The 22763-nt window shown below is 34.6% G+C and overlaps 1 protein-coding gene across 7 annotated transcripts in view; it reads left to right on the top strand.

Annotated features, from left to right (window-relative positions):
* Nucleotides 1–21992, top strand: part of dock9b (dedicator of cytokinesis 9b) — a 114400-nt gene extending 92408 nt beyond the window's left edge. For all 7 annotated transcript variants that reach the window (XM_051111920.1, XM_051111917.1, XM_051111916.1 and 4 more), the window contains 14 exons: nt 20–157; nt 1374–1556; nt 1803–1916; nt 2807–3022; nt 3234–3291; nt 5403–5509; nt 6058–6180; nt 7188–7301; nt 9416–9562; nt 12293–12503; nt 17726–17916; nt 20114–20214; nt 20308–20446; nt 21838–21992. In XM_051111920.1, the coding sequence (XP_050967877.1) occupies nt 20–157; nt 1374–1556; nt 1803–1916; nt 2807–3022; nt 3234–3291; nt 5403–5509; nt 6058–6180; nt 7188–7301; nt 9416–9562; nt 12293–12503; nt 17726–17916; nt 20114–20214; nt 20308–20446; nt 21838–21963 (1968 nt within the window). In that variant the 3' untranslated portion in view covers nt 21964–21992. The remainder of the gene's footprint in view (nt 1–19; nt 158–1373; nt 1557–1802; nt 1917–2806; nt 3023–3233; nt 3292–5402; nt 5510–6057; nt 6181–7187; nt 7302–9415; nt 9563–12292; nt 12504–17725; nt 17917–20113; nt 20215–20307; nt 20447–21837) is intronic.
* Nucleotides 21993–22763: the final 771 nt, after the last annotated feature.

Below are 22763 nucleotides of genomic sequence, written 5' to 3'. Positions count from 1 at the left end.
TTAAACCGTGTATCCACAGACGCAGCTGTGTGCAGATTTGGGTCATAACCCACTGATGAAGAAAGTTTTCCAGGTGCACCTCTGTTTCCTGCAGATCCCCCAGTCAGAGACGGCATTGAAGCAGGTCTTCACCTCTCTACGTACCTTCATTTTCAAGGTAATCAAAACAGCCAACATCTCTGCTGATTTATTGGATGTGAGAAAAGAAAACCCCAAAAGAGAGCCTGACAGTTTAGGGTTAAAAATGGTTTATTTACTGATCAAACAAGCAAAGTAGTCATTAAAGTTAGCTAGATACTATATTTTGTGATATATTTTCTCATCAGCCTCTGAAAGGATTAGTTCACTCCAGAATTATAATTTTCTGATAATTTATTCACCCCCATGTCATCCAAGATGATCATGTCTTTCTTTCTTCAAGTTTTTGAGGAAAACATTTCGGGATTTTTCTCCATAGTGGATGCAGATCAGCAGGTTGAAGGTCCAAACTGCAGTTTCAGTGCAGCTTCAAAGGGCTCATTTTCTAAAAAAATTAAAAAAATATATATATATATACTTTTAACCACAAATTCTTGTCTTGCACTAGCTCTGCGTCCACGATGCACTACATAGTGACATTGAAAAGGTCACTCTTGACGTAGCTGGAAGTACGACTTAGTGTTTACAGAGCAAATGTGGAAAGAAAGTCAAACGCCTTTTACAAAAAAGGTAAAACAACGATGACGGCCGATTTTGAAGTTGGAGGAGAAAATGAGAGAGTTTTTCACCATGCCCTACCTTATTAACCTGGAGTACATAGACAAAGAACTAACCATGACAAAGCTTTTTTTTGCCTAAAAAGTATATAAATAGTATTTTCTTTAGAAAATGACCGATCGTTTGAGTAGGTAAGACCCTTATTTCTGAGCTGGGATCGTTTAGAGCCCTTTGAAGCTGCATTGAAACTGCAATTGTGGACCTTCAACTCGTTGATCAGTGTTTTCCTCAAAAACCTTCATTTCGTTTCAACTGAAGAAAGAAAGACATGAATATCTTGGATAACATGGGTGTGAGAAAATTATCAGGACATTTTATTTCAGGAATTAACTAATTCTTTAAAGAGAGAAAGTTCACCAAAAAAAGAAAATTCTGACATTTACTCCCCCTCAGGTTATTCCAAACTTGTATAAGTTTCTTTCTACTGTTAAACACAAAAGAAAATATTTTGTAGAATGTTGTTGTCCACACAGTTGCTGGTAGCCATTGACATCTATTGATTTTAGTACTGAGATCACATAATGAATTAAATGTCCAACATGAGTGTACAAGCGATGAGCACACTGTTTGTTATTAAGGCTCATCCTGCTCTCCATGTCTTTTTCTTTCTTTCTCAGTTTCCCTGTACATTTTTTGATGGACGGGCGGATATGTGTGCCTGTTTGTGCTATGAGATCCTGAAGTGCTGCAATTCCAAACTGAGCTCCATACGCAGTGATGCTGCCCACCTGCTCTATTTCCTCATGAAGAGCAACTTTGAGTACAATGGCAGGAAGTCCTTTGTCCGCACACATCTGCAGGCAAGAGAGGGGGGGTTAAATAAACACCAAAGGTTTCCATCAAATTTGTTTTTGTTATAATTATAAGTCATCTTGTTGCCCCCTTGGAAGTTTGATGAGGCCCCCTAGTGTGTTCCAATACCCTCTGGTTGAGAACCACTGATCTAGAGAGCCCTTTTGCAACTTGAAGTCTATACTGGCGCTTTTTTTAACTTAACACAATTTGACTAAAATACCTTGTGATTTATTTAAAATATTTTTTCTCAGGTGGTGATTGCAGTCAGTCAGCTGATCGCTGATGTCATAGGGATTGGAGGAACAAGGTTCCAGCAGTCACTGTCAATCATTAATAATTGTGCCAACAGTGATAAAACTGTGAAGGTAAAATTAGAAATTTCCATTTATAAGGTGTATACAAAATACTTATCATTGTACTGTATGTTGCTATCTGAGTAAATGCTGGAATTTGGCCAGTCTGAGTGCCCAAAATCTCAACACTGGCTATGACTTTAAGCAATTGACGTCAACTCCAGACATCAAACTGGGGCAAAAATCCGGGCAAAAGTCATTAAGTGCACTCCAGTCTTAAGAACCGTAGAAAAAAAGTCATAGATTTAAAATGCATTTATTTATTTTGTATAGTTTAAGCCTATTAGCATAGCAAATACTGACATAAGATGTACCGATATAAAACTTGTAATTAAACTTTATTTGGAGTAATGCTTGTGCACAATGCACATTTCTTAATATTAAGTCTAAAGTATCTTTTAATGTCACTACTGATGAGGATTGTATGATCTTTAAATAATATCGTTCTTTAAATGCAAAATATTTAAAGTGTACCTAAAGTATACTTGCAATAGTTCCACTTTAGCATAATCAAATATTCTTAAGTATATCTTTAGTTGGACTTCAGCACTTCTTCTGGACAATTAAAGTGCGTTAAGTGCAAAATTAGTTGTTCCAATTTAGCAGACTTTAAATATGCCAGTTTAGTATACTAAAAGTACATTTGGAGGGAATTTTTATTAAGTACATAATATGTAAATGTGTTTGTAGTACACTTAGCATGAAATTAATGTATTTTAAATACATTTTAGTATATTTTTTTTCACTAGGAAAGCATCTACTAAAAACATAAATGTTGACAATAAATATGAATGTCAGAATAACATTAAACAGTATGAGCCCGTGTAGATAACAAGCTTTTCATATTCAAATCAATGAATATGTCACATCAGACATGACTTTTTGCCTTTCCTGCACTCTAGCACACTGCTTTCCCCTCGGATGTGAAGGACCTGACCAAGCGGATCCGAACGGTACTGATGGCCACTGAGCAGATGAAGGAACATGAAAAAGACCCAGAGATGCTGGTAGACCTGCAATACAGCCTGGCCAAATCCTACACCAGCACCCCTGAGCTCCGCAAAACCTGGTTGGATAGTATGGCTAAAATCCACGTCAAGAATGGAGATCTGTCAGAGGCAAGCTGGCCATGAACTTAATTAACTTAATTAAATGAATAACTAAATGAGGTTGCACTCTGTTACTTGTATTTTTAGCTCCTTAATTTTGCTGTTTTTACATAGTGTATGAGTTTAACAGTTCATTCAGCATCAGTTTATTTGATGGTATAGTAAAACAATGGTTGGTGGATAACGTTACATCAGTGACTCGATTTATTTTTTTCTTTAGGCAGCGATGTGTTATGTGCATGTGGCAGCACTTGTGGCTGAGTATCTGAAGAGGAAAGGTAAGGAGTCCACTAGAGGGCATAGTAAATATAGTTTGCATGTAGTTCAGGGTCAGAAACTTTTTATTGATATTTTAAGTAATATAACAACAATTTCAAAAATATATCAAAATGAAAAATGAATTTTCTTGCTCCACAGAGCTCCACACTCCCACTGCACCATTATTACACATTATATCATTCTTAATCTATTCTGTACCATATTATTGATATTGTACATACACATATATGCACATGTACGTACGTACATTTGCACATACATTTAAAAAATAAATAAATTAGTTAATTAAAAAAGAAAGGAAGAGAAACAACAAAAACAGCAGCAAAATCAAACAGCTAATTTTAAATTTGTATTCCTTTGGCTCTATGTATGTTAGCATTGGCTGTAAATAGTGAAAAAATTTTGATTCTCTAGTGCAAGATGATACATAAGATCCCTAATCAGGTGACTAAAAGTAGGTAGGAATTTGTCCTTCCACTTATGCAATCTAAGATGTCTAGCTATTAAAGTTGAAAAAGAAAATATTTTTTGCATTATTATCTAAACAGAGTTCCATAGTTAAACTGAATACTGAAATAAGAGAAGCATTCACAGATAAATGCAGGACTCCTGAAAAAAATGTATAATTAATTGCCAGAAGTTAACAAGCTTAGAACATGACCAAAACATTTGTGTATGATTAACTACAGTTGAGATTAAAAGTTTACACCCCCCCTTTCAGAATTTGCAAAATGTTAATTATATTACCAAAATAAGAGGGGTCATACAAAATGAATGTTTATTTAGTACTGACCTGAATAAGAAATTTCACATAAAAGATGTTTACATATAGCCCACAAGAGAAAATAATAGTTGAATTTTTAACTTTTGACCCTTTCAAAAGTTTACATCCCCTTGATTCTTAATACTGTGTTGTTACCTGAATGATCCACAGCTGTGATTTTTTGTTTAGTGATAGCTGTTCATGAGTCCCTTGTTTGTCCTGAAACCAGTTAAACTGCCTGTTGTTCTTCAGAGAAATCCTTCAGGTCCCTTCAGGTCAAATTCTTCTTCTTCATTTTTGTGTATTTAAACCCTTTCCAACATTGACTATGATTTTGAGATCCATCTGTTTACACTGAGGACAACTGAGGGACTCATATGCCACTATACAGAAGATTTAAATGCTCATCTTTTATGTGAAATATCTTATTCAGATCACTACTAAATGTTAACATACAACTGATCTTCTTATTTTTTTTAAAATTTTTCTATTGTTTCTTAATTTTTTTTTTTTATTATTTTGTAAAATTTTGTCAAAGAACATATTAAACCTATATTATTTTTGGAGAAAATAGTAGTGATTCAGTAGATAGAACTGGAATATCCACATTGTTAGATGTCAAAAAGCTGCAGGTTTGCAAATATGAAATTAACTTTTTTTAATCAAGATGCAATATTTGCCCCCTGGAATGGATATTCAGGTGCATTATTGCAAACAGTTTGTGATCTATTTATGTAAAATATTTTACTTGAATCATTAACTAAGAAAATCACACATTTTGAGCAAATATGGCTTGTAAAAGCAAGCATTAAATGCTGAAGTAACAATGTATGAGATACAGTATATCTTATTAATAGGTTTGTTTAAAGTAATAAATCTTTTAAAAAATCTTTTTGGCTGGCTTATCAAATGTCTTTTAAAAGCTTTGAGCTTATTTTTCTAGTATTCAGGTAATAGTGATTTAACACGTATGCACACGCAGAGACACAGATTTATAAACGCATCTTGTTCAAGGTTCAACTGTGTTTTGCAATCAGGAGTTCTTTGTGATTTTCTTTTACGGGAGGTAATCTCTGTGTGTGATAACAGCACTAATAATGCAGGGTCATGAAAATAAACTCACAATGCATGCACAAAAAAACACACACCTTCACATATTAATGCAGTGTTAACATTATTTTACAAGTTGAGGAGATTCGGTTCTTAATGAAAAAGGTTTGATATACTTTTTAAAAAGTGTGTGTCCAAATCAGCTCTGCAAAAATTATCTCATTTTTGCTTTAAAGGTTTTGCAGTTTATTGAACCTGCTATAACTTGTTCTGCTTACTGTTCCTTCTCTTTGGCAGGAATGTTCCGACAGGGCTGCTCTGCATTTCGTGTGATCACACCCAACATTGATGAAGAAGCAGCCATGATGGAGGATGTGGGCATGCAGGATGTTCACTTCAATGAGGTTCAGACCAGCCCCTTAATCCAGTTACTCTTTTATATTGCATCAGCACTGGAATGAACTCTCTTTTACAACAATGACAGTAATAATTCATGGTAGAAAATGTTCTCAGATTTCTTATCTAATCAGTATCAACTGGCCCTTTCTAGCGGGTGTGGTAGTAAAGGAAGTCCAGATAATGAGCCCTGATTAGTCCTGAAGTCCCTTGTCACTGTGAATAATCAGTTTGCATGTTTAATGAGCTATTTGTGTAAAATTTACATGTTTAGTGCTTACACTTGTGATAAAAGATCATCTCTGCTGCTGGACTTTGTCCGGTTCTTTTGGATTTCATTTTGAGTAATAGAAAGGATCTTGTAGGAAACCCCAAAAAGACACTTCAGGAGCCATTGTCCCCTTTATCAAGATACTTAGATTAAACTAAATGACAGATTAGTTACTAGTAAATTACTTATAACAGCAGTTTTGTCTCTAGCACGATTTGTTGAGAGAATGTAAGTGCATTGACGTTGAAATATAGTATGTAATTATAAATGCATGTTTATCTGCAGGAGGTGCTGATGGAGTTGTTGGAAACTTGTGCTGATGGTTTATGGAAAGCTGAACGTTATGAACTTATTTCAGATATTTACAAACTCATCATTCCCATTTACGAACAACACAGAGACTTTGAGGTGCACACACACACACACACACACACACACGTAGGGTTGGGCATCGTTTGAATTTTATTGATTCCGATTATCGATTCCTATTTTTGATTCCAGTTTTGATTAAAAAAGTCAATAAAAAATTAAGTCAAACATTTTCATTCTGTAGTTTTACAAAGCTTTCTGTTGCAGCTGAATAACATGAGCAAAAATCAGCAGCCTACAGAACACTTAGGCCTAAAAGGATCTTTTGCCTATGTTTTTTTAACAAAAAAAACCACAGAAAAAACAACTAGACTAATATAAATTTCAAATTTTAAATAGTTAAAGATGTAAACAGTCAGTAATAAAATAGGAAAAAGCAAATAAATTAGCAATAGCATTAATAAATACAACTGAACAAATTGCAGGTACAGAAATTTAAATCAAAAGTTTTAAAAACACTGCATAGTTTTCATTTCATAAATAAAAAATAGATTAATCCTCATTTTATTACATTTATTAAGCACATTTATTAGGCTGCTGTCTCTTAAACACCAAACGCACAAATCTAAAATACTGTTACACATTTACATTTTCTTTCTCATCTGTTTACTTTCACTTTCGACAAAAAAACGGCTGTGTTTATGATGATATACTGGCATATTTTTGTGCATATTGGGTGGTAAATGTCAAAGAGAAGTTCCGGCCCGGAACAACCTTTTCTGCATTGGAAATGAACAGAACGGTTCGGGAGGTCGGGAACTCACACCGGGACCGCTGTTCACTGTGCTCACACTTCAGATACAAACAATACGAAAGTTCTCTCCCTTCAAAATGACGTTAAAATGTAAACGCAGGAATCGTTAAGTAAAACCGAAATGCACGTGTCTTATCGAATACCCGGTTCTTGGAAATTTGGAACCTAAAATGGAACCGGTTCTCGATATCCAACCCTACACACACGTTTATGTGGAAATGCAACATTTACATTTACCCAGAAATACAAAATATTTGGACAGTATGAATGTATTTTTTGTGTTCTTGTGTAGAAACTGGCCCACCTGTATGACACATTACATCGGGCTTACACGAAAGTGATGGAAGTGATGCATTCTGGGAAGAGGTTACTTGGGACCTTCTTCAGAGTGGCATTTTTCGGCCAGGTAAGATAATGCAAAGGTTTCTACTAGTCCAGCAAACACAGACAGTTTGATTGAGGATTGAGCTGCACTATAGCAACAGCATAATTGCATTTTATTTTAAAGGGGTCGTATCATGAGGTACCAAATTGAGATAAAAAAAAGTTTGGTGTATTATGAAAACATACTGTGACTTTTATTATAGACCAAAAACAATGACCTTTGTATGAAACACCATTTCTGACACTGAATAAAAAATTCTGTATCTCACAATTATTTTTTTCTTGCAATTCTAATTTTTTTCTCAGAATTGTGACATAAACTCGCAATTGCCAGGTATAGAATCAGAATTGTGAGATGTAAACTCGCAATATACCCTCAAAATTGGACTTTATAACTTGCAATTGCGAGTTTATATCTCAAAATTCTGAATTGTGAGGAAAAAGTCAGAATTGCGAGATACAAACTCGTGTTTGCGAGGAAAAATAGTCAGAATTCTGAGATCTTGTCTTGCAATTCTGCATTTATTTCTTTAATTTTTAAGGTTATACCATACAATTTTGAGAAAAATATAAATATAAATCGCGATTGCAATTAATAAAGTCAGAATTGCGATATATAAAGTCACAATTCTGACTTTATAACTCACAACTGCAAGTCACACAAATCTGATTATATAACTTTGCAAGTTATAACAATTGTGAGTTTATATCTCACATTTATGAGAAAAAGTCAGAATTGCAAGATACAAACTCACATTTGCGAGGAAAAAGTCTGAATTGTGAGTTTTTTAATCTTGCAGTTCTGACTTTATTTCTCGCAGTTGTGAGTTTATATCACTCAATTCTGAAAAAAATATAAACTTGTGGTATGAACTCGCAATTGTGAGTTATAAAGTCAGAATTGCGAGTTTATATCACATAATTCTAACTTTATAACAAGTTATGAAAATTGCAAGTTTATATCTCACAGTTATGAGAAGAAGTCGGAATTGCAAAAAACTACCTGTTGCAAAAAAGAAGTCAGAATTGCAAGATACAAACTCGCATTTGTTAGAATTTTTTGCAATTTGGATTTGTCTTGCAATTGAGTTCTGAGAAATATAAACTATAAAACTCCTCTAAGTGAAGGTGGAAATGGTTACCTAAAACTAAATTTTGATCGTTTTAGGCAGAAAATAAACTTAAACACACACGTTAAAATTAAATTAAATAACAAAAAATGTATGATGTGACCTCTTTAAAGATGGAAAGGGGAAATAGGCATTCCTGTATGCATGATAATATATCCTGCATGATAACCTTGTTTAAAGCATGTGTGAGGCATTGTCTCAGTTAATCAATCTTTTCTGCTCTCTTTTCTTTCCCAAGGCTGCGGTAAGTGTTGTTGTGAACTGTGTGTGTGTTTTCTTACTCATTCTCAGGTCAGTTTTGCTTTGACCACAGTCTCACTAAACTACTGCTTGTTTGTCTGCTTGCGTAATACCTTTGGATTAGGAAGAGCCTTTTTCCGTGTGCTGCCAGCGTCCTTCATCAATCTTTAAATGCATAACACATCCTCTCATCTCTACATCCTGTCATTTCTTCATCCCGGTTAAGCTAGAGAGCACTCTGACTCTTTGTTTATTATGGAAGCCATTTTTAAATGGGTTTGGATCATAAAAATGAGCTAGGCAACACTTAGGCAGCTCTTTCGCTATACGCTGTGCCCATTAACCTCACAGAAGCCATGCGATTTTATGGCTTGAGCTGTTTCAACGAAAACACAGTGAAAGCTTTGTGTGCTGCATAAGCGCTTATGTCTCAAAGGCATCTATCGTGGACTACAGAAAATAAGAGATAGCACTGATAATATAAAGATAATATGAATTCTGTGAAATGCAGGAAGCAAGATATTGATATTCTGAGCTCTGCCATGGAGAGATTATCAGGTGTGCTTTAAAATCCTGAATATGTTGGAGGTTTTTAAGAAAGTTAAATGTCAAATTGTGTCTCCATCAGTCATAACTTTTCATTTCCACCTGTGTGATGTAGAGGTTTGTTGATTATGGGATTGAAACCAGATTTTATTGGTTCCAGCAGTGTATGCATACTGTATGGCACACACAAATTGTGACTGGAATGTTGTGTGTGTTTCAGGGTTTCTTTGAAGATGAGGATGGAAAGGAATATATCTATAAAGAACCAAAATTCACTCCTCTGTCAGAGATTTCCCAGCGTCTCCTCAAACTTTACTCAGACAAGTTTGGCCAAGAAAATGTCAAAATGATCCAGGACTCCGGCAGGGTGAGAACATGCGCACTTATATTTTATCAGCATTCTGTGAATAGGTTAAAGCTCATACAATCTGAACACGCATACACAGATTACACTAGATGTTTAATGAAAATGAGATGTTTATGTAACATAAAGTGATAGTTCACCCAAAAAACAATATATCTGTCATCATTTACTCACCTTTATGTTGTTGCAAAACTGTAACATTTTTTTTCCTTTGTGTAAGAAGGTGTTTTGAAAAATCTTGCACAACTGAAAACACTGGGCTCCAATGCCATTTGGATCTCAGCGTTCTTTGGCATTTTAATGTTTGGAACCACACAAGGGAATGATTTTTAATTTTTAGGTGGAGTGTCACTTTAAAAATGAAGGCCACATTTTGCATGGCTTAAAATGTCAAATTGACATCACCTAAAATTGTTTAAAAAATGAAGTGAATTGTTTGGGTGTTTTCAAACCCTGCAGAAAAGATCTTAAAAACTATAAATAAATATATTTGACAATCTGTGGCCTTTAAATATGTGAAAACCCCTGCATCTAATGCGCAGTTTCTATATGAAAACACTTATGTCATAGAGAGCTTAAGAGCATAAAGTGCTTGTTGACAGTACCGCCATGTGATGTGTTTTGATAAACGCACATGAACACTCGTCAGACAACAAAAACATGCATGAAATACACACAGACCTCAACATATGGTACATGAATAAAACAATGTAATTAAGGAACAAACTCATCATGACATTACAAGACAATAGTGCACTAGTTTAATTTCAGTGAAACTGGCAAACAATCAAATTATGTAAGCATATTAAGTATTTAAGCTCTTTTACATTACCTGCTATGCTTGTTGGAGTATAATTTATATATACAGTTGAGGTCAAAATTTACATACACATTGCAGAATCTGTAAAATGTTAATTATTTTATCAAAATAAGTGGGATTATACAAAATGCATGTTATTTTTTATTAAGTACTGGACTTGAATAAGATATTTCACATGAAAAAGGCATTTACATATAATTCACAAGAGAAAATAATAGTTGAATTTATAAATATGACCCCATTTAAAAGTTTACATATGCTTGATTCTTAATACTGTGTTGTTACTTGAATGATCTACAGCTGTTTTTTTTTTTTTTTTTTTTCTTTTTTTTTAGTGATAGCTGTCCATGGGTCCTTTGTTTGTCCTGAACAGTTAACTGAAAACTGAAACTGCCCACTGTTCTTCAGAAAAATCCCACAGATTCTTTGTTTTTTTGGGCAAAATAAGAAAAATGTGCACATCTTCATTCTGTTCAAAAGTTTTCACCCCCCCCAATGCATTGTTTTTCCTTCTGGAGCATCAGTGAGTGTTTGAACCTTCTGTAATAGTTGCATATGAGTCCCTCAGTTGTCCTTAGTGTGAAAAGATGGATCTTAAAATCATACAATCATTATTGGAAAGGGTTCAAATTCACAAAATTGCTGAAAAACCAAAGAATTTGTGGGATCTGAAAGAATTTTTTGAAGAACAGTGGCCATTTTAACTGTTCAGCACAAATAAAGGACTCATGAACAACAGGGTTGCCAGGTTTTCACAACAAAACCCTCCCAATTGCTACTCAAAACTAGCCCAATCATAACCAAATTCAACCGCAGGGTCGCTTAAACCTGCGGACATCAAAGACAGCCCGTGGCAAAAGTGCTAAAGTAGCCCAGTTCCGCGGGAAAAAACTGCAACACTGATGAACAGCCAGCACTAAAAAACATAACAAAACAAAACAAAACAAAAAACACAGCTGTGGATCATTCAGGTAACAACACAGTATTAAGAATCAAGCGTGTGTAAACTTTTCAACGGGGTCATTTTTATAATTTCAACTATTATTTTCTTTTGTGGACTATAAACGTATTTTATCTGAAATATCTTTTTCAGGTCAGTACTGCATAAGAAATAACATGCATTTTGTATAAACCATCTTATTTTGGTAAAATTATCATTTTGCAGATTCTGCAAGGTGTATGTAAACTTTTGGTGGTGTTCTGAAGGCAAAGTCCTGGTGAGGAGGCAAAGAAAAAAGTTTTTTTTTGTTCAAATCAACTGTAAATTCATGTCCCAGTCACATTTTCGTGGTTAAATAAACATTGCTTACACTATTAGAGGGAAAAAAAAAACAGTTCAATTTTATTTTTAGATTTAAATGAACAGTGTAAATTAATTAAATATTTAGATTTAATTAACAGTATTGTATTTATTAAAGCCAAATTGAATCTCATCAAGTTAGTGTTTCTAAGCATTTCAAAATAATAACTCAGGGCAGTAACAATTAAAAAAATATATATATTTTTTAATTTCTTTTAAAAAAAAGAGTAATTTATACACTTTCAGATAGTATATTTTGTAATATTGACGTTGTTTTATTTTTCTACAACAGTTTTTTTTTTATCAAATATTTTGAAAAGACACTACCTCCCATGCCTCCTCGGAGGAAAGGCCCCTGGTTATATAGTATATAGCATAATAAATTTTTTTTTTTTACTTGCTCCAAGAATCAGTTTCACAGCAGCACAAACACACACATTTACAAGAACCGCATTACACCATAGATGAGGTCAGTCGGAGCACCTGATATGCAGAGTTTCCAGTTAAACCTTAACCCCAATGCACTTCCAGACAAGAATTCCATTTATTCATGTTTTATCAGTGTTTTACTGTGCTCTTCCGACCCTAATATATCACATCTCATCTGTCACAGGTAAACCCTAAAGATCTAGAGGCAAAATTTGCCTACATCCAAGTGACGCATGTGACGCCGTATCTAGAGGAAAAGGAGCTGGAAGAGAGGAAAACTGACTTTGAGAGGAGCCACAACATTCGCCGTTTTGTGTTCGAGACGCCGTTCACAGAGTCAGGAAAGAGGCACGGCGGGGTCGAGGAACAGTGTAAACGAAGGACGGTGCTCACTAGTGAGTGATCACTATCACTGACCCCAGAACAGTTACTGGTGTGCATATAAAGAATACATATAACAGAAGAACTAAATATGTAGCTTTCTGTTTTTATACTGCAAAATTTCTGTTAATTTCAAATGGTAGTGTACATTTTGTTCCCTCAGATGTAACTAGGGCTGGGCGATTTTTCACGTTTTATTGATTAATTCAAATTTAATGTTTTGCCCCGATTTAACTTTGTAGAAATCGAGGAATTGCGATTTAGAATAGAAATATTACCAAACGTTAGAATTAGACACTGACTTTTCACGTGTGACGTGCACATATGGCTAGGCACCATTCACACAGAATATGCTTTTGTGCTGACAAAGATGCGACGTGGGCAGTAGAATAGGAAAAACACGCAAGAAGATGGGAGTGAACTTATTTGAGCGCCACATTTTTAGAATGCCATTTCATGCATGAGATGCTGCAAGAGACACTAGTGCAGCAGTCAAACGTGTCCATGTTTACATAGAAAAAACAATGAAAAAAGCAGCGCAATCAAATAAGAACCTGTTAAAGGGGTGCTATTATGCTTTTTCACTTTTTGAACTTTAGTCAGTGTGTGGTGTGTATCTTTGGACATAAAAAAGATCTACAAAGTTACAAATCTCAAAGTCCACTCCAAAAGAAGATAATTCGTTTTTAAAAAATCCCTGTTCAAGAACTACAACGGACGGCTCCTTTGGACTACAATGTTTGTTTTCCGCATGCAGTGATGTCACAATGCAGTCTGTTAGAATATCATTAAATTAAATCCTGCCCACGGAAATTCGAATCGTTGGAGGGAGGGTAGGGACGTTAGGGATTAGCCTAACTTTAGCGATCCAGTACAGGGGGTCGAAACACGTAAAAGCCACGATCTACTCCGGTTGCGCGTCAGAGCTGTAATGCGCCGCAGACATATGCAGTGTGTGGTAAGGGATTTATTCATAATACAGTGTAGATAGCTTCACTTGTTCTTGTTCTCTGATAATGTTAGGCTGCTTTTAGCCTTATGCTGGAGCTGGTTTCAGGCAATGAAACTAAGTATGTAAACAATTAAATACATTAGCATGATAATATCATGTATTGGTGGTGTCGCAGGCTGATGATAGGACCCAACACTACTGTAGCTTATTATTTACTCACCCTCCATGCATCCTAGGTGTATATGACTTCCTTCTTTTAGACGAATGCAATCGGAGTTATATTAAAATTTATCCTGGCACTCCCAAGCTTTAGAATGGGTGTTTCTCCTCAGCAGTCCAAAACAAGTCCAAATAATATGCATCCATCCATAATAAAAAGTGCCTCACACGACTCTGGTGGGTTAATAAAGAACTCCTGTAACGAATCAATGTGTTTTTGTAAGAAAAATATCCATATTTAAAACATAAGAATCACTTTAATCTAGCTTGCGCTAACAGTTGTACATTGAACTCGCTTCTTTGAAGGTGTATGGCAGTACTGAAATACCATCTAAGCTGTTCGCAATGCAGTGGGACAGCTAACCAATCACAACACATTTAATTTTTCGGAAGGCTGGTCTTCATTAAACCCGGAACTAATCAAACCTTATGTGCCAGGCTGGGAGAAATGTATTGTAATAATGTAAATTATATTAACAGTAATGTGTTTTTCGAACCACCAAGCATAAAAGCATGTTTTAGTATACCCCCAAAACAAAATCAAGACTTTGTAAAAGAGCATATTAGGTATACCCCCAAAACAAAATCAGGACTTTGTAAAAGAGCATATTAGGTCTCCTTTAAGAAGTACTATGTCTGATATTTCATGTTTGCATTATAGTGACAGGCTGAAAGCTGCAGCTCATTGTTTTTACAGAACATTTATAGTTAATAACAGTCTACTGGTGTTATACCTTAAGTCATTTTGAATTTGAAATACTTTGACTTTTGAGATTTTTAAAAAGCTTTTTCCTCGTATTATTTCTTAACATACAATATGTATAAGACACGTTGTACAAAATGTAATTGCAGTTGATGCATCTTTTCTTCAAAGATATTTAACAAGTGTTTTTTTAAAATTTACATCATGTTGACAACTTCATGTGTGGTGCACTTGGAATAGAATTCTCTTTAACTAGAAGGTTAATAATTAAAAAAAAAATACTTAAATCATGTAGTTACATTTTCAAGTTGACTAGTTAAAAAAAAAAATCGAGAATTGGTCAAATGTTCTGAAAAAATCAAGATTTTAATTTTTTGCCATATCGCCTAGCCCTAACTGTAATCTTTGTTAAATCATTGGTTTATTGTATTTAGCACCTGTACAAAGAGGAAAAAAGATTTAATGAATATATCCACGTGTCACTGGCCTAAATACAGTGTAATATACAGTGCTGCTTGAAAGTTTATGAACCCTTTAGAATTTTCTATATTTCTGCATAAATATTATGCAAAACATCATCAGATTTTTACAAGTCCTTAAAGTTGACAAAGAGAATCCAATCAAACAAACAAGACAAAAATACATACTTTGTCATTTAGTTATTGAGAAAAATGATCCAGTGTTAAATATTTGCAAGGTGCAAAAGTATGTGAATCTTTGCTGTCAGTATCTGTTGTGACCCCTTTTTGAAGCAATAACTGCAGGTAATGTTTTTGTAACTGCTGATCAGTCCTGCACAACGACTCATAGGAATTTTAGCCCATTCTTTAGTACAGAAGCACTTGAACCCTGTGATGTTGGTGGGGTTCCTCCTAAGAACTGCTTGCTTCAGGTCCTTCCACAACATTTTAATTGGATTAAGGTCCGGACTTCTACTTAGCCGTTCCAAAACTTTACCTTTGTTCTTGTTTAACCATTTTTTGGTAGACTGACTTGTGCGCTTGGGGTCATTGTCTTGCTGAATGACCCACTTTCTCTTTAGATTTTAGTTCATGGACAGATGTCCTGACATTTTCTTTTAGAATTTGCTGGTGTAATTCAGAATTTATTGTTCCATCAATGATGGCAAGTTGTCCTGGTCCAGATGCAGCAAAACAGGCCCAAACCATGATACTACCGGCACCATGTTTCACAAATGGGATAAGGTTCTTCTTCTGCTGGACTCCAGTGTTATTCTTTCTCCAAACATAACGCTTTTTACTTCAACCAGAAATTATATTTTGGTCTTATCCGTCCACAAAACATTTCTCCAATAGCCTTCTGACTTTGTTTGTTTTTTGTTTTTTGGCTTTCTCCTTGCAACCCTGCCATGCACACCATGGTTGTTCATTGTTCTCCTGATGATGGACTCATGAACTTCATCATTAACCAATGTGAGAAAGGCCTTTAGTTGTTTATCCTGGGGTTCTTTGCAACCTCGGAAACTATTATACATCTTGCTTTGAAGTGATCTTTGTTGGTCGACCACTTCTGGGGAGGGTAACTGTGGTTTAGAATTTCCTCCAGTTGTAAACAATCTGTCTGACTGTGGATTTGTCCAAACTCTTTAGAGATGGTTTTGTAACCTTTTCCAGCAACAACAACTCTTTTTTTGAGGTCCTCAGAGATCTCCTTTGTTTGTGCCATGATTCACTTTCACAAACATGATCAGACTTTAATAGATCCATGTTCTTTAAAGAAATCAGGGCATAAACTGACACTTCATTGTCATTCTATTGACTGAAAACACGTCTGAACAGAAAGACTCATTTCACCTTCAAATGAACTGCTAATCCTAGAGATTCACATACTTTGGCAACTCACTAATATTTAACGTTGGATAATTCTTCATAATAAATAAATGAGAAAGTATATATTTTCATCTCATTTATTTAATTGGGTTCTCATTGTCAATTTTCAAACTGTGAAAATCTGATTAACTTTTTGGTCATATGCAGAAATATAGAAAATTCTAAAGGGTTCACAAACTTTCAAGCAGCACTATTTTTATTCACCAAGCTATCTTTAATGATTACATTAGTCTGTACGTCCTGTATTAAAGGAGAAGTCCACTTCCAAAACAATGATTCACATATAATTTACTCACCCCCTTGTCATCCAAGATGTTCATGTCTTTCTTTCTTCAGTCGTAAAGAAATTATGTTTTTTGAGGAAAACATTTCAGGATTTTTCTCCATATAACAGACTGCTATGGTGCCCCGATTTTGAACTTCCAAAATGCAGTTTGAATGCAGCTTCAAACGATCCCAAATGCGGTTGTAAACAATCCCAGCCAAGGAAGAAGGGTTTTATCTAGTAAAATGATCAGTTTTTTTCATTAAAAAAATACAATTTAAATACTTTTTAATCTCAAACGCTCGTCTTGCCTTTCTCTCCATGAGCTCTGTGTATTCTGGCTCAAGACAGTTAGGGTATGTCGAAAAACTCCAATCGTATTTTCTCCCTCAACTTCAAAAATCATTTCAAACTCATCCTACATCGCTGCAGAAGTTCCGACCCAGTCTTTGCAACGTGAACATGCAAAGAAGATCAAACACCCTTAACAAAAAAGGTAAAACAGCAAAATAGGACGAGTTTTTTGACATACTCTAACTGTCACAAACCGGAACAAAAACAATCCAAGCAGAGTAAGACAAGACGAGTGTTTGGCATTAAAAAGTATATAAATTGTATTTTTTTAAAATGAAAATAACCGATCGTTTCGCTAGATTAGACCCTTCTTCCTCTACTGGGATTGTTTGAAGCCACATTTAACTACATTTTGGAAGTTCAATATTGGGGCACCATATCAGTCCATTATATGAAGAAAAATGCTGAAATGTTTTCCTCAAAAAACATAATTTCTTTTACGAGTGAAAAAAAAAGACATGAACATCTTGGATGACAAGGGGGTGAGTAAATTATTTGTAAATTGTTGTTCTGGAAGTGGAGTTCTCCTTTAACACTGTACACCTTGATCTTGAGCTCTAGGCTGCAGTTGTGCTGCACAATTAATCTCAAGTTAAGTGTAATTAAGTGTTATAAAAGCAACTAGAAAATCTCAAAGTTGAACTATGAACTTTATCTTCTGATAAATTTTCAGATCATATCTGGGCATTGAGGCAGCATGACCTTCTTAGAGAGTGTGTTCTAAATAAATCACTTTTCACAGTTCCATCTGCATGGAACATAAATTTTGATTACTGCACAAACATGAGTAGATTTCAGCTGGGACCTTAATGTGTTTGCTCTTCTAGCCACTCCTTCTCTGAAAGTTGAATGTTTATGTACTCTTTTTGTTTTCTCCAATCACTCTGTTTCAGCTACACACTGTTTCCCGTATGTAAAGAAGCGCATAGCAGTGATGTATCAGCACCACACAGACCTGAGTCCTATCGAGGTGGCTATAGATGAGATGAGCGGGAAGGTGGCTGAACTCAGAGCCCTCTGTGCAACCAGTGAGGTCGACATGATCCGCCTGCAACTTAAGCTGCAGGGAAGCATTAGTGTACAGGTATGTGTGTGTGTGTGTGTGTGTGTGTTCGATACATAGGAACACACATCTTTGGCCTGTTCCAAAAGCACCATCCCATTTGATCCCAGAATGCATTGCAGTGAATTTAACGAAACATTACATTGAAAACGTCATAAGAAATTTGTGAGAAATGTCAATTAGAAAGTTATTTTATTCAGTACTAAAAATTATTAGTAGCAAAGTTTATTTTGATTAAAATCCACCATTTAAATTAATATTTTACCCATTATTACCCAGTGTTTTTTACTGTCTTCAGTAGAGCTGCCCACAGGTAATTAAACTTGATTGAACTTTGTGCAGTCATTGCATGCAATTGAATCGTTACCAATCATAATTGAGCTGAATAGCCATCATTGTCTTGCTACAGCTGACTTAGAGTGACTTAGCATTTGAATTTGTTTCTCATTTGATGAAGTTGGCATCATTAATCCTTTTACTTTGCTGTCAATACTGCAAAGTCACTTCAGGCAATTTCTATTGTATAAAGCTCCATATATTTTAGAATATAAATTCAGTAGATAAGCAGCATGCTTTTATATAATATGTTGAAGGAGAATTTCAGGATTTTTCTCCATATAATGGACTGATATGGTGACCCAGTTTTGAACTTCCAAAATGGAGTTTAAATGCGGCTTCAAATGATCCCATTTGCGGTTGTAAACGATCCCAGCCGAGAAAGAAGGGTCTTATCTAGCGTAACGGTTATTTTCATAAAAATAATACAATTTATATACTTTTTAATGTCAAATGATCGTCTTGTCTTACTCTGCCTGGACTCTTGTTTTTTTTCCGGTTCATGACATTTAGTGTATGTTGAAAAACCATCTCATGTTCTCCCTCAACTTCAAAATTGTCCTATATCGCTGTTTTACCTTTTATGTTAAGGGTGTTTGATCTTCTTTGCATGCTCACTTTGCAAAAACTCGGGGCACCTTTTTTTTTTTTTTTTTTTTTTTTTTACCAGGTATGCTTTATTTTATTTTATTTTTTAGCTGCAATCTAACAGTTGAAATATTATATAAAAGCATGTTGCTTATCTATTGAACATCCTATTTTAAAAAGAATGAAATAAAAAAGAAAGAATACTTTTATTCAGTAAGGATTCATTATTTTATTAAATAGTGACAGTAAAGACGTTATAATATTACAAAAAAATCAGTTTTTAATAAATGCTATGCATTTGAACTTTTTTATTAATCATAGAATCCTGAGATAAATTGTATCATGGTTTCAAAAAATAATTGCTAAATAATAAGAAATAATTCTTGAGCAGTCAATCAGCATATTAGTGTGATTTTTGAATGATCATGTGACACTAAAGACTGGAGTAAGGGCTGCTGAAAATTCAACTTTCCCATTAGAGGAATAACTTACATTTTAAAATATTTTAAATTAGAAAACCGCTTTTTTAAATTGTAAAAACATTACTATTTTTAATGGATTTTTTAAATCAAATGTTATATTCAACTTTTGGTGAACATAACAGAACATACTTTCAAAAATGTAAAAAAAAAAAAATAAATAAAATAAAAAAAATCTTACAGACCCCAAACTTTCAAATGGTATAAACTGTATTTATAGCTAGCTGTGCACCCCATCACAAATATTATGGCATTCAGCAGTAGAAATATCTTTTATAAACTAAAAATGCAACAACTGGGTGAAATCTAACAATAAAATCACTGTCAGTAGACAACAAGGTCCCACACTAGGTATTGAAATTGAAGAAGTTGATTCACACACACAGATTCACCTTAAGTTTGGCATGTTTAGAATTAACATTATGTAGTTCCTTTCTTCCTTGTAGGGCATTTTTGAATGAATTTTACATTTTCATTTTTTTATAGAGACATTTTCAGCCATTTAATTCCTGCAACAACAGCAAACCTAGGGTTGCCAGGTTTTCACAACAAAGCCCACCCAACTGCTACTCAAAACTAGCCCAATCATGTTTCCAAATACACATTTTTAGGTGGGCTTCCCCTGGTAAAATTAGCATTCCAGGGGCTGAATATTACATAATTGGGGTCGCTTCATTATTGGGGACAGTGTTAAAGTAGCCCAAATCAGTGGGAAAACCACAGACTTGGCAACACTGACCAAACCTTCCCCCAAATACACTTTACCATTCCAACTGACATCAAAATGACTTTCCTAAGTACTTCTTTCTCTTCAGGTCAATGCTGGGCCACTTGCATATGCCAGAGCTTTCCTTGATGATGCCTGCGCCAAAAAGTACCCAGATAACAAAGTGAAACAGCTTAAAGAGGTCTTCAGGTATATAAACACCATTTGAAATGCCTTCCAAAATCTTTACACAAGTGCCTGGATTTCTTATTCTGTGTGTGTATATGGTATTTGTGTGTGCAGGCAGTTTGTCGAGGCATGTGGACAGGCTCTAGCTGTGAATGAAAGGCTGATCAAGGAGGACCAACAGGAATATCATGACGAGATGAAAGCAAGTTACAAAGACCTGGCCAGAGAGCTTTCACACATCATGCATGAACAGGTAACCCTACACAGTTGCACATTGTAAATCTTGTTTCTCCTACGCCAGTAGAAATACACTAACAGCCAAAAGATTTGAATAACTGTGATTTTTGAAAGAAGTTTCACCAAGGCTGCTTTTACTGAATCAGAAATACAGTAAAAACAGTGATTTTGTTAAATATTTTTTAATTTAAACATTTTCTAAAATGTGATTTATTCCTGTTGTGACAAAGCTAAATTTTCAGCAGGCGTTACTGCAGTCACATGATCTTTCAGTTTTAATATGCTGATTTGGTGCTTAACTATTGTTAATGGTTATTATTATTACCAATGTTAAAAAGAGTTTTTCTGGTTAATAATCAATATTTTTGTGGATTTCTTTGAACAGCATTTATTTGCATTTTACAGTGTTTATTTTATTATATATATATATATATATAAGTATTATATATAATATAAAAGTATTAATTTCTATTAATTTTTTTTTTTACTTAAAAATGGTAGTGTCACAGTCTCCATAAAAATATTAAAGAGTAAAAACAGTTTTCAACTGGTAAATAAATTGTTGAGTACCAAATCAGCATATTAGAATGATTTTAATTCAATGCATTTCAGTTCAAGTGCCATGTGACATTTAAATTTTTTACCTGGTAAAAAAAAAGTCACCGTGGGTATATTTTATTTTATTTTATTTATTATTAGCTGCAACCTAACAGTAAATATGTTATATAAAAACATGTTTCTTATCTATTGAACATCCTACGTTTGGTGAAAATCGAAAGATGAAAGAATTAAAATCAGCAAGGATACATTATTTTATTAAAAAGTGACAGTAAGGGCATTTATAATATTACAAAATTCTTAAAATGCTTTGCATTTAAAGAAACCTGAGCTAAAATTGATCATGGCTTCAAAAAATAATTGCTAAATTATAAGAAATGATTCTTGACTAGTAAATCAGCATATTAGTTTAATTTCTGAATAATCATGTGACAATGAAGACTAAAAATTCAGCTTTGCCATTAAAGAAGTAAATACATTTTAAAATATACTCAAATAAAAAAATATATTTTGAATTATAATATTTCACAATATTACTGTTGTTAATGTATTTTTTATTAAATAAATGTAGCCTCGGAACATACAGAGACTTCTTTCATTTAAAAATCTTGAAAAGTATTTCAAAATATTCAGAATTTTTGGCCGACAGCGTATTTACATGACTAGGCTACTGTGAATGTTTGATTCATGATTAATATTCATGACACTCGTTCTCTCTTTTTTTGTGCTGGCCTCTGTAGATCGGATGGTAATAATCCATTAAATTCATCATATTTTTAAAATAAGACAGTACCGTTCAAGTGTCAGTTTGATCTGTTCTTCCTCACCTTGCGTTCCTCCCTTCATCAGATCTCTGCAGTGGAGGGCGGAACCAAGAGCTCTCTTTCTGATTCGCTGCATATTTTCAATGCCATCAGTGGCACGCCCAGCGGCACCACCCTGCATGGCATGCCTAGCTCCGCCTCCTCCGTGTGACTCCCTGGCCTTAAACCTCTGCCCACAGCCAGAGAGACGGACAGACATGCTGAAATGCATCAAAAGAACAAGAAAAGAATGCTAATTCATTTTTCCGACACTCCTGAATGAATCGCCCATCAATCAGCATCCAGGACACTGGGATAGAGCAGGTGTGTGCGGTCTTTGGAGTGTCCCATGTGATTGGCGAAACCGTGAGCCTTTGTTCTTCTCTCACTCACTCCAGTCCTCCATTCACAGGTGTTTCCTGTATTGCTTTTATTTCTTTCGCAACCAGAACTTGAAAAATCTGCCTTTTTACTTTCACATTCCCCAATGTTCATGTTCCATTTTTCCGTATACTCCCCCACTGCTGCTCTGTTCTGAGAGAGAGGCTGTGACATCACAGCTAATCATCAAATGGTAGTGAAGTGAATATAACTGTTTTATTGTAGTAGGAAGTTTGAGCTTTACTGTACAAAAATACCCATGATCACCTGAGCCACTCAAGCTTTTTCCATGTCTATCATTTTTTTCTTTATCTTTTTTTAAAGTCAAGAAACAATTGCTGTTTCTTTGTAGCAGAGTGCAATAATTCTCTTTCTTTGTCCTGTTTTGGTTGAAGATCTCTTGCCAAAGTGAGAAGGCTAGATGTGAAATATCTAAATATATATGGACAAAAGAGATAAACACAAGGATTTTTATAACCATTTATGTTTGTTTAAATGTAAATTGTTTTATATCGGGGTTAGATATGGGGGGTATTTTTATTTAAAAGAATCTGTTCTGGAAATATATTAATGTCCCTAAAATCTCTGAAT

Source organism: Labeo rohita, chromosome 6 (genome assembly GCF_022985175.1).
Source record: "Labeo rohita strain BAU-BD-2019 chromosome 6, IGBB_LRoh.1.0, whole genome shotgun sequence".
NCBI lineage: Eukaryota > Metazoa > Chordata > Actinopteri > Cypriniformes > Cyprinidae > Labeo > Labeo rohita.
The sequence above is the reverse complement of the archived record's forward strand: the minus strand, read 5'-3'. Positions and strand labels throughout refer to the sequence as shown.